Raw genomic sequence first — 12500 nt, forward strand, 5'->3', positions numbered from 1 at the left:
GTGCTTTGGAACAGTCCAGTGTCACGTGCGCCGTCTACCAGAAGTGGACGCCCCAAAGCTTTACTTCACGGACACATCGCTCACATTATTCATAAAAAAACAACAATATACGGTATAGATTAACAATTATTAAGGCAGATAATTGATGAACTGTTGATGTGTGTGTCACACTGACAGATGGAAGTCGCGGGGGAGCTCTGTTGCCTTTCATAACAACGGACGATAACTCAGTTAAATCAGATTTCAGGTTCCTAAGTCTCTTCTACATTTCCATCTATTGACGATGCCGGGACTTGATGCATCCGACGGTGTGTGTGAACCTCAGTTTATATCATACGATTGTCTTGTTGTACCCTAAAGATAATGCTGCTGTAAAGAGTTAGCACGTTCGGGCTAAATGTGAACCCCAAGCTATGCAATGCTTTCTCATTACTGTAATTGCGTGGGATATGCATATTGCTCTGATAGATTGCTGTGTTATAACTCAATATAAACTGCCAAGCATGGTGGCTTGTATGGATCTCTACTCCTCCACCTCTTCCACAACCACCCTAGACAGTGTTGTGATTTTCTTTGCATTAAGCTATAGGCTGCTATTCTCAGTGGGTGAAGCAGTAGTGTAGTTTATGAGGATCAATAACCTTGCTTTTGCATTTCAGGCGCAGCCGAAGTGATAGGTAACATTGGGAGACTTTCCTTAGAGCTGTTCACGGACATAGTAAGTCAGATTTTTCTCGTAAGACAAATAAATTGTCTTATTTTAAATGCATATATTTTAGGGATAAGACATTATACACATTGTACCAATAATCAAATTGGTCATAAATCAGTATGTGATTTACACATATTGTTGTTAAAAAAATATCAGATATTTTTGGGGCCACCAAGTGGCTCAAAATGTGCATAGCAGAATGTTTGCTGTTCGGCTTCAGCAGAAGTTGTGGTTTTTGATAGTCTGTTGAACTTTACAGTGTCAGCGCATATTGAGTTATCTCCAAGGCCTCACCAGGGGTGTGGAGTCATCTCAAATCTCTGACGTGAGTATATCTACTGTAGTTTATCTTCACTCTGACCAAATCACCGTTTCATGTTGCTCCTTCTTACGCGTGTTCTTATGTCTGCGCAGACATTTCAGAGAAATGGAGTGAATCTCGATGAAAATGCTTTGCAGAGCATTATCAGATTCCTCATGCTGACGTTCAGGTACTTTCTTGGTGTCATGTTTCATTGGCTGAACTGCATGCGGGTCCCGTTGCTCAATCCATTCAATGATGAAATGTGCACAATTACAAACATGTTTCATAAGTAAAACCGATCCCTCTGTACAAGCTCCAATATCTAAATGAATGCCGTGTTATCTTCTGCAGGTCAGCGGGGAAGAGCAACCTCTCTGCAGGAGACCTGGTGTCCAAGCTGGAAGAGGGCTGTAGCCAGTGGCCCAAAGCCTCCCTGCAGGTTGTGCACAAGCTGTGGACCCAGCAAGGTCCTCTGGTCCATAGTCAGCAGGAGGTCCAGGCCCTGCTTAGCATTGGACAGGCATGTTTGTTTTTATTACTATACTCAAACCACCAGTGCAGGGGATCCCTTTGTGCCCGCTCCATTCTGATAACTGTAATGCAATATTTCAAGCCATTTTGCGTATCAAATTCCAACTCCCCACCATCAAATACATAAACAAAGTGAATTTCCAAAATATTGTGTCCCTTTTGTAGTTTGACTGCACACACCGCTTTGACCCGCCATTAATGTGCATTGGGCAGGTTAAAGCACGGTTCAAGATAGAACTGTTCAGCTATTCTTAATATTATGATAGGCATGTATATGATGTGGTCCTTGGTCTGCATTTGTTTTCTATTTCCATCTGTTGTTTTAGTAAAAACCTCTCCTTTTTGCATGCAGGTAGATCAGCCTTGATATGCTTTCATGTTTTCAAACATGGCACGGGTGTCGGGTCACCAGCTTGGTATGTAACTGGTTTGTTTGGTCCTTTCTGTCTAGTTGGTGGACATGCAGTGGAAACTTGGCATGGCAGTGAGCTCAGATACATGTCGGTCTCTGAACTCTCCCTTTGTGTCTGTGCTGCTGAAGATAGCCGAGCCTTCTGGACAGATTAGCCAGAAGTCTTTTGAGATGACCATTCCACAATTTCAGGTACATATCATTACAGTTGATAATATTTCCTATATTTGCGTTGAACGTTGTCTGTGTTACTGTGACTTATGCAAACATGATTATCAGTCAATTTCAATATGATTTTTAACAAATTCATGCCTGTTTGTTATTAGTATTACTAACTAAATTTATTTTCAGAACTTTCACAAGCAGTTCAAGGAGATGGCTGCGGTTCTGGAGACGGTGTAGGGATCGGAAGGCGTGGATTTCTTTTTCAGTGCAACAACGCAAAATAGCTTGACAGGATTCAATCAAGATGGCTATATCAGACTATCGAAGTGGCTGTGAATGTCAAAGTTCACTGGTGGGTAACTGTTTATATCAATTAAGTAACTTTGCTAGTTACTGTCTAGGAGAGTATTATAAAAGAAAAATGCATTTTTTTCAGCTAATTTACATTAGCTTTGAATGTGGAGATTGCTTGGATGTTAGAAGCATATTTTGTGACTCTTGACACGACAAAGTCTATTAGTCTGTTATAGTTAAATATGTTGAAATGTTTTTATGCTGTGCATGAAGACATGAATTATTAATTCAATGACCAACGTGCCAATAATCTTATTTGTAGTAGGAAATTGCAGTAAACTACTTGCGGCAAACCAGGGATAGTTATTGTAAAGGCAAGAAAAAAAGTATATTTTGAGTTGAAACATTATTGCAACCCCAGACATCCAATTATTCATGTTCAATAATCATTGTTTTCACGCAAACATTTTCGGACTTTTTTTTTTTTTTTTTTATCATTTACGTGTTTGGATCTGGCATGATGGTTCGTTGCTGATGTTACATGAAGCACTGCCGCTATTTCTGGAATTGGCATCCAGTTGGCAACAGGGGATCCCCTGACGCAGCGCTCAATAAATATGCCCATGTGTGGGTGTGTGTGTGTGTGTGTGTGTGTTTGTATAAACAAACAACAATGAATAAAAGCTCACTTGCAATCAGTTTGACGTTTGTAATCCCATGTATGATGATAATGCAGACAGCGTTGTAGCTTGTTATTCTAGCATCATGTTGCTATCTTTACTGAGAAAAGAGGGTGGAGTGAAATACGGTGTATCGGCAACATGGGAAATGTGACACGTGTGTGGCGTACAGAAAATAAGATAAATAAACAGCTTTTTTTCATATCTATGTAGACTAAAACTAAATAACACATTTTCTTCAGTCACTCCATTGATGTGGTCCTACCTAGCTACCTAGTGTGCTTTTCACGCATTCATTATTTGTTTTTGATTTTGTATTTGTCTTCATTTTGGGCGCACATTTTGGTATACACTAGAACATACAACAATTTTCCACACTGGCATGCCAACTATTGTGTACTGTATGGAAGGCGGGGCGCGGTACAGGGGCGGGTCACGTGTCCCAGACAGCCGAACGGGACAGCCCACTACCGCGCATGCAAGGAACAGACTGATTTGTGGGTCTGCTGCTCCCCTCCCTTCGCGCGGCCCATGGAGGTACGGCCACTCCTCCAAGGCGTTCTTGTGTGGACAGAATCTCAGGGATGGGAGACTGCGTTGAAGCGTTGCAGACGCACGGAATTATACATTTCTGAAGACAGCTGTCAAACAGCGCCGAGGAGTGGAGGCTGATGCAGCGTTCTGTTTTTTGTTTATTTTCTGTGTATGCATTTCCTAGTGTAGCGCGCAAGATACAGAAGAACAGGACGAAACGCGTTTGACTGGGAGTCTGGTTCATGGACAACTGTTTACCTCGGAGTCTGCCAACGCCACGTTTTAGAAAAGAAACTCGTGAACTTATGCATTGTTGTGCATTTGACGCAAAAGCAAATGCATGACGAAAACTACCATTTGTACCATTAGTACCATTTTTCCTTGAAAATTAAGCCTACCGATTTCCACAGTATCAAAGGACTGATATGATCGACACAGAGAGCACATGGTGCGTGATCGTACAAGCTATTGTGTGACTTTTTAAAATATTTGGACGTATGCAAATATGTTTCGGTAATATCTTATTTCGTGAAGGGGCACATTGTATACCCGGGCCGTCCATATATTGAATATTCATATTTTGTTTAGGTTTTTTCGCTGTCATTTAAGTTTTGGTCCACACAAGAAAAGAAAAGAATCAGACCAGCAGAGATGGAGAGTCAAGAGGAAAAGGAAAACAACCCACCGAAATCTGACAAACGATTCAGTTTGTGGTACATCGGTTCGTCCGCTTTGGACAGACGGACTACCTTGCCCATGCTGCCGTGGCTGGTGGCCGAAATTCGGAGGAAGAGCGAAAAAAACGACTCTGGTCCCATTCAGGCTAGGGAAGTTCAGCTTGTGCTCATACCTCCATTCATCAGATGCGTCCCTTCCAATAACGCCAACTCATCTGTTTTCATATTTGAACACAAAGCACAGCTCATTTCGCGATTCATTCACAACAGCAATGATCTCACTTACTTTGCTTATCTTATCCGGGGGCAACAAGACAACCCCGAATCCCAGATGTCATGTCACGTCTTCAAGGCTTGTGACCCCAACCAGGTAGGTGACCGAAATACACACAGCAGCACCAGTAAACACCAAGTACCCAATTGCAAGTCTGTATGTATGTATGTATATATGTTATATGTTACAAAAGAGAACGCTATTGCGTTACTTTTCACTTTCACAATTGATCTCACTGGAACACAAAGACTGGAATGATGTTCCAGCTCCTGGAATGAGATGCCTTTTTCGTTTAATTTATTTCAGAATAGGTCCAGACAACATGGATAACAACCCAGTCAAAACATGTTTGTTTCTGGTATTAAGGATTTGGGCCAAGGCTACTGTGGATAATGCAACCTGGATTTGCCTTCAAAATAATCTGCTGATCCTTCCCTTGTGGTGGATCGAACATCTGCCCCATTGTCTCATGGAAACCATATTTTAGATTAAACCTGATTATCATGTTTAACATAAATATTTCTACTTGGAGAATCCTACTTGGAGAGTAGGGTGGAGTTTGGACTGTGACACACACACACACACACACACACACACACACACACACACACACACACACACACACACACACACACACACACACACACACACACACACACACAGTGTATTAGGGTCCTGGTCTGCTCTGATTGGAGTATGCATGCTGAAGAAGGGAAGGTGTCTCCTACTGATAACGTGCATGTTTGTTTGTATCAAACCCTACAGTTTGGGGTAGTGTGTCATGACTCCTGACATATATGCATGAAGCACGATGCCATTCGGGGCCTACCTAAAGCCGTGCTCTCCAGCCACGTGCTAGCATGAAATGGGCCACAGCCTAGGTCGTACATACAGTAACTCCCATACATCTTCAGGGATCGGTCTGCATGCATGGCTATCAGGTTTCCTCCTGGTATGTACAAACCCAGGGCTTGGTTGTTTGTCTTCTGGGTAAACCAGACAGAGAGAGAGAGAGAGTATGATGTATGATGCTACACGTCAGAGAGGAGGAGCTAATGAACCTCCTCTGTACAACCAAGCACATGCAGCCATGGGAGAGGCCTCGCTGACGGGGCCCCAGTCTGCGTCGTTACGGTTACACAAGTCTAACAAGTTTGGTAGCAAGCGGCTAACAACATGCAACGTGCAAAACGTGCAAGAGGAACCATGTGGAACCCACACCGTTACATCATTGAACACTGCGTTATTTGTCTGCTTACCTGTCCCCGGTGTGAACGTTGCGCCGGTAACATGGGGGTCCTGTCCTGATCGGAGCATTACACCCGTACCACAGGGAATAGGAGCTTTCCGTTCAGGTCTTTCTTTTAAATTTGTGTCGTCAGAACTACACGTTTTGGAATTAGGAACTGAAATAGTCGCTGGAGAAAGTTGATCATGTATGGACTTTCCTCTGCAGACCCGGGGCTAAACAGCCTAAAGACGGATTTCTTGCACCTGTCCGTCTGATGTGACGGGGTTCAAACTGAGTCGGGAGTCATGTTGCGTGGCTCATCGTCGGTGCGGAAAGCGGGGCCATCGGAAAGGGTGATGAGTCACAGATGATGTAACCCCGGGCGACCTACACACTAATCTAAATATGGAGCCACTCAAAACATTTGTCACACAAAAAAATCTTTGGATTAAAATATGATGAGGTGTGACCCCTCACCACAGCATTAAGGGATTTGGCCGGTTTGCAAAGACCCCACGTTGATTGTTTACATTATTTACGTGAAGATGTAAATAATCCATGCCTTTTGGTTCAACTCCCCTCCTCTGGTGGTGTGGATGCGGTCTGAAACCGGGCAGTCGGCATTCCATGGACCTCCATTATATCACACGTGTGAAGAGAGACACACAATCTTTGTCTTTGTTGTGCCTTAATTAATGAACAGTGGCAGCTTGTAAGGATAAAACAAGTGTTGTCATTTGTTATGTTTCATTAGGTTGTGTTGGAGACACTGGAACAGTTATGTCTAAAGGACATTTCTGTTGTCACCTTGAAAGCCAGCGTACGCAGTCTGCACAATGACACATTGCACACAATACAAGCAAAGTTTAAAGTTTCACAGCTGCAACCCCGACTGGGTGAGTCCATCACACAAACAGTCCCAGGGGGCTGCATCCGAACAGATCTGTTGGCTTGCAGTCACAGCCTTTGACCTGGTTGAGCGTCCGGGGGGGGGGGGGGGGGGGGGGGGGCTGGGGGTGAGACTGGCATAGCGCAGGCACAAATAGAACACTGACCTCACTCCCGTTGGGCCATTATCAGCTCAGCGGTGGTCATTTTGTGCCTGCACAGTGTTTACTGATTGTGTTTGACTCGGGGGGAAAAGGAGCCCTATGGGATCTCTTGACCTCACTTGTTAACTGCTAGGTGACCCAGTGGCTTGGTTCTCCGCTCTGGATGACGGCAGGGGGAGAGCCATCTCAGATTTGAGCACCTTTGACAGCATGACATCTTAGAATTTGATGACAGCATGGAAGATCTGGGGATCTGAACAGTTTGTGATCTAGGTCTCATATCAATAAGACCTTTCATTTCTCTAGTGCAATATTAAGAGGATTACAGGGTATTTTGGTGCTAGCAAAGATGACAGTAAAGTCACTTGCACTGCTATTCTTGGATAAACCAATAACTCTCTATTAGAACTCTTGCATTGTGTTCCAAAGCAATCTCCTAAATCCTCCATCCGAAGTGCTGTCATGGAGACGGGCAGAAGTAGTAAGTGATCAAGCAGGAGGGAATGAGCCGGCTTCAGTGTTGTTAAAGAGGCCTTAGCCTGTTCTTATCCAGACTTTATGGGCGTATGCCTGATGAAAAATTTCCAATTCGCTTTCGGCATAGGATACGATGGAATAGCTCTGTTGGGGTACAGTGTTAAAATGCATCTGGAGCTCAAACAACCAGGTGTATTCAACCCAACAACACCCCCTTTGTTTTTATATATGGCACATTCGAGACGATTGTCTCTATTAAGATGTCGGTCAGCCAAAAAGAGGCTTTAGAAGTTACATAAAGTAACTGAAGTTAGATAAAGTTGCTGTCTCTTTATTCATCTATTTATTTATGTATCATTGTATTTATACATTCATCAGTAACAATGAAGTCATTATTGAGTTATGTAAATGTTTTCATGTCACTTTTATACTTGTGACACAGACTCTGACACACTATTTAGCTTTCTCCTTCCCTTTTCTGGGCAACCCGCATGATGATAACCCTGTTCCGTCAACGCGTGTCACCAGACACGAGCCTGCAGCATAGCTTTCAACCTGTACTCCTAGTGGGTACCAAATCAAGCTTATGTCATCCCTCCCTTTTGTAATACTCGGTTGTGGCGTCATGCTACTCTATTTACTATTATAAGCACGTCATTATTGTTATTACTAGTTACCTTTTTTTTGTTGGTCTTGTCCCAATACGTGCTTATTGTACCACCGAGGCCAAAACAAATGTCTTCTATGTGAAAGCCTACTTAGCAATGAGTCTGTTTCTGAATGTGATTCCGATAAGAGTAACCGAGACGTGGTTCTGTGGCGCTGAGTCACACAGACCCAGCTCAGAACGGACAATCCCTTTTAGTCTGCCCAGCTGCACTAGGTTATAATTGCAGGGTTGGCTCCGTAGAGGACACGCACACCGACACACTCACACTCACACACACACGCACACCGAGACGTGTTACTGATACTGTCTGCGAGGGACCGGCGACGGACCAGTCGTCATGCGATCTGGGAGATGATGAAAAGCAGCGCGTGCAACAATGCGAAGTGGGTGGAGGAGCACGGCCTGGTCCCTGCGTGCGCCACATGACTCATCGCTGCATTCCGTGCTCCACACGCCTTGTCCCGGCTGCTCGCGGCCGGTTTGACTCCGTATCGTTTCACACTACAAATAATTAATCGGATCAAACGGTGCCGGACCGGGGCGTCGTCGTGCTCATGAATAATCAAACGGGGCTTCTTTTTTTTTATAGTATAGGTCAGCGTCCGTCTGACGGTTTCATTAATTGGGACGGGGCAGACATGATGGGCTGCACACGGCACACCCGTGTTCCTCTGATACATGATGGGGCCGGCCGAGGTCATCACATTCATGAGTCCTACGATTGTCTGTAAACAGCCTTAAGTCTGTGGGCAACAATACTTTGCTCTGTCCATTACTTTATTCACCCGTATTTATTATGGCTCTTGCTATCGACACTTCTTTGTTTGTTTGTTTGAACCTGTTTGGGTTTCACTGCAGGGATGGTTGAGCAAACCGCGGTGGAGTCGCCCAGCCTTAGAAAGCACGTTTTGAAGTTCAAACTGAGAGATTGTGCACAGCACACATCCTCGCAGACTTTTTAAGACTTAAGAATTAAGACAGTGTGCATTGACAGGAGTGTTTACATTGGACCGGACGGGACAGGAAAAACACATGTATCTACATATGGCTTTTTGTTATCATGGTCTTATGCTCTGTTTTGACACTACTTGGGTTTGCGTTTTTGCTTGGTTTCACAACTTTTTTTTTCTAACCCTAACCCCAAGGTTAGTTACTTCCATAATCTTAAAAAAAAAGTTGTTTTTGGAAGATCCTCAAGAAATTCCAGAGGATTCAGCCAATTGTCAGTCAGGATCTCAGCCCCTCCCAGCTCTCTTACCTCTCCTACTGAGAGCTGGGGAGTTTGGCGATAGAGGAGTACATATTCTCTGTCTCAACAGAGGGGCCTCTGTATCTAGCACTGCATGGTTCCTACCCCAGGGAGTCAAAGCACTTGTGTGTGACCTTTACAGAGAGTGCTCTTAAAATGGCTTTGGTAGCCACGGCAACATGCTGGTGGTCAGGTAAACGGTGAACCACCTGATTTTGCCTTTTATGTGGCTGAATTCCTTTCTCTTAATAGCATGAATTTGTCATCCTCTGGGATGCCATTCCTCCTCAACACCCTGGGTATCAATTCCAATGGTTCCGGGTGGTCTGTGTTGTTTAGGTTTGGTACTTTCCCCTCCGTCCAAAGCGCCGGAGTGTATTTGAACAGCAGGATGCCTAGTGTTCTTATCAGAGATCCCAATAGGAGTGCATGTGTGCAGAGTGCAGTGCTGCTGTTTGGTTAAGCGGTTGTGTTTGCTTCAAACACGTTGTTGAGCTGACCTTGGCTCTGATTACTCTCCGTTTCATTTTAAAGAAGCCCTCACTCGTCGGTAATCCACAACAATCGGAACGCTCCGGTGGCAGATTGTGTTTAGGTGTGCCGGCTCTGACAGGTGCCCGCTCTGCCCCCACCACAGGAGGCGTTGTGCTTGGACAAACCCCGGTTTCTCATTTCCGCTTTGGCTTAAACAAAACTTGGCAATCACCACTTTGACTTGTGTAATTTATTTTCCCAGAATTTTACTTTCCAAGGATGGAGGGCAGTGAAAGTTCTGTGCCACAGTGGACAAAAAGAAATATAGCAAACAATCATGGCAGTTGACCTTCATGCTGCTCCTTTCTCTCAGGGTTGTTTTGTCTCTGCTCTCACGGAGTCGTGGGCGTGTCCCTCGCTGGCCCAAAGACCCAGCTAGCTCCGTCCCCGTTATGCTGTCAGGGTCTCTTTCCGTTGGCCAACAATGTCCTTAAGTGTGATGCCTCTGTTTTTCACTGCGAGTCTTTGATCAACTTCTCGTTGCAGCGTGTCAGTGCATCATAAACCACAGCGTTGGTGTCGTTTAGTGGAGTTTTGTGTGTTGCTATATTTGACAATGCTACTAATATTTTACAGACCACTTTTGAACACCGTACTCTATGCAATCCTCTGGTGAATACACACATCTCGGGCAGTGAATGGAGAGAACCGTGGTGGAGTCGCTAATATAAAGTCTTGATGAGTGTTGCTTGCGCAGCTAGTTTTGTATTTCCTCTGGGCTCGAAGGAACAATCCATCCGATCCCTTTCCTTGCTCACGTAGTGTATGTAACGCAGCCCCCAGCAGGGATGGGTTTACATTCCCTTCCACCCCGATTGTCCCCCGTGCCGTCCCTCGTGACGTGGCTGAAAACCTTAACCTTTGTCGTCTCCACGTCAGGTTTCTGAGGTCATCAGCAGCGTTCGCCAAGTGTCCAAGTCGGCGCTGAAGGCCGACGCCCAGCCCAGGCAGGAGACGGACGACGCCTTCTACAACTCCCAGAAGTACGAGGTCCTGTACTGCGGCAAGGTGAGGCACACACGGCGGCGTCGGGCGTTAGAGGAGCTCCGGTTAAGATTAGACCTTTTCAAAGAGAGAGAGAGAGAGAGAGAGCAGGAAAAGAACAGAAGAGGACACGATTTTGGAAACAAACAAGGTCCCATCACTCTTGCTCCCTCCCTCCCTCCGTTTCTCCACCATTACGACGAGTGTAGCTATCACGTACCTGTGATTGACGGGCAAGAGGGATTACCTGAACCAATCAGGGAAGAGACTCTGTGATTGGTCAGAAATAAGCCGGGAGCAGTCTAAACTCTAAATCGTCTGAACAGATATAAGCATTTCACTGATTAATAGCGGACAGATGGCTGTGCCTTTTTTTACGAACAAATTACAAGCAAACAATAGCTCCCAAATCTCACTCCTTAAATGTCAAAAGATAATGAAGGCTGGAACCTTAACCAGACCAAACGGCTCCTAGGTGACGGTGGGCCAGAAGAAGGCCCCCTCCACGCTGGTGGACGACTGCATCGAGAAGTTCCGACAGCACGAGCTGGACCGCAAGCGCCAGCGTCTGCTCAGCGGGCAGCGGGCGTCCGCCGACGGCAGCAGCCCGGTGGAGTTCACCGTGGGCGGGGAGGGGGACCCGCTGTCCTCCGTCCTCAACGAGAGCCTGGAGGACACGGAAAGCCTCCAGGCGGAGTTCCCCGAGGCCCGAGGTGAGGCCCCCTGTGCGGCCGTCTCCTTACGCGCGTTCCTCCGTTAGATTAAAATACTGAATGGAAGGATGGGAATGAGGCATGTTCTGTGTAACACTTATACACTTATACTGATGTGCCATGTACAGCCAGAGCTACACAACATAATGATAATACAATTCGACTTGTATAGCGCTTTTACAAACACTCAAAAGACGCTTGACAGAGTGAACACAAAATAAAATCATTTAAAAAGAACGTATAGAAGTGAAAAGATAAAACAGGAGGAAGGGGAGGGAAGGGGAGGAGATGATGTGGTGAAGGCCATCTTAAAAAGGTGGGTTTTGAGGGGCTGTTTAATTGAAGGGAGTGTGTTAGCTGTGGTCGGATGTGGTTGGGGAGGGAGTTCCAGAGGGAGTGTTCTCCCTATCAAGATGCTTTAATGATGGCATCCAGTAGAGTGTATGTGCCTGCATATGACTGTGCGTGCGTGCGTGTCTGCATATGACTGTGTGTGCATGCGTGCGTGCTTGCCTGCATATGACATGTGTGTGTGCGTGCGCGCGCATCAATGTGTGTGTGTGTGTGTGTGTGTGTGTGTGTGTGTGTGTGTGTGTGTGTGTGTGTGTGCGTGTGCGCGTGTGCGTGCGTGTGTGTTTGCGTGCGCGTCGATGACCTTGTGCGTGCGTCCGGTCCCCACGCCAGCAGGAAGCAGCATGTCCAGCAGCGCCAGCCAGGGCAGCCTGCGGGGCGGTTTCCCAGAATGCATCCTGGAGGACTCTGGCTTTGAGGAGCAGCAGGAGTTCCGCACGCGCTGCAGCAGCCTGGCGGGGGCCATGCAGAGGAAGCCCCGGGAGACGGGCATGATGGGCCCCGCGCGCCGCCGTCACGCCAGCGCGCCCAATCACGTGCAGCCGTCCGACGCCGACAAGAACCGCACCATGCTCTTCCAGGTACGCCGTCGACCGACCGGGGACGAGTTCGAGTTCAGACTTTGTTTAATTCCAGAGGCCAAAGAGTGTTGGCAG

General features: G+C 46.1%; 2 protein-coding genes across 2 annotated transcripts in view; both read left to right on the forward strand.

Annotated features, from left to right (window-relative positions):
• Positions 1-51: 51 nt before the first annotated feature.
• On the forward strand, positions 52-3055 carry LOC311372842 (COMM domain-containing protein 6-like). Its single transcript, XM_084489791.1, has 7 exons — positions 52-308; positions 660-718; positions 972-1037; positions 1127-1203; positions 1368-1536; positions 1999-2151; positions 2311-3055. The coding sequence occupies exons 1-7, from the start codon at positions 284-286 to the stop codon at positions 2359-2361; spliced, it is 600 nt and encodes a 199-aa protein (XP_084345917.1). The 5' UTR covers positions 52-283; the 3' UTR covers positions 2362-3055.
• Positions 3056-3708: 653 nt separating this feature from the next.
• LOC311372844 (TBC1 domain family member 4-like) overlaps positions 3709-12500 on the forward strand; it is a gene marked incomplete at its 3' end in the record, with an annotated part of 13040 nt that continues 4248 nt past the window's right edge. The window contains exons 1-4 of the mRNA XM_084489792.1: positions 3709-4679; positions 10676-10804; positions 11256-11493; positions 12178-12425. Of these exons, the coding sequence (XP_084345918.1) occupies positions 4284-4679; positions 10676-10804; positions 11256-11493; positions 12178-12425 (1011 nt within the window). The remainder of the gene's footprint in view (positions 4680-10675; positions 10805-11255; positions 11494-12177; positions 12426-12500) is intronic.

Source organism: Micromesistius poutassou, assembly GCF_964030765.1.
Source record: "Micromesistius poutassou genome assembly, contig: SCAFFOLD_5129, whole genome shotgun sequence".
Taxonomy (NCBI): domain Eukaryota; kingdom Metazoa; phylum Chordata; class Actinopteri; order Gadiformes; family Gadidae; genus Micromesistius; species Micromesistius poutassou.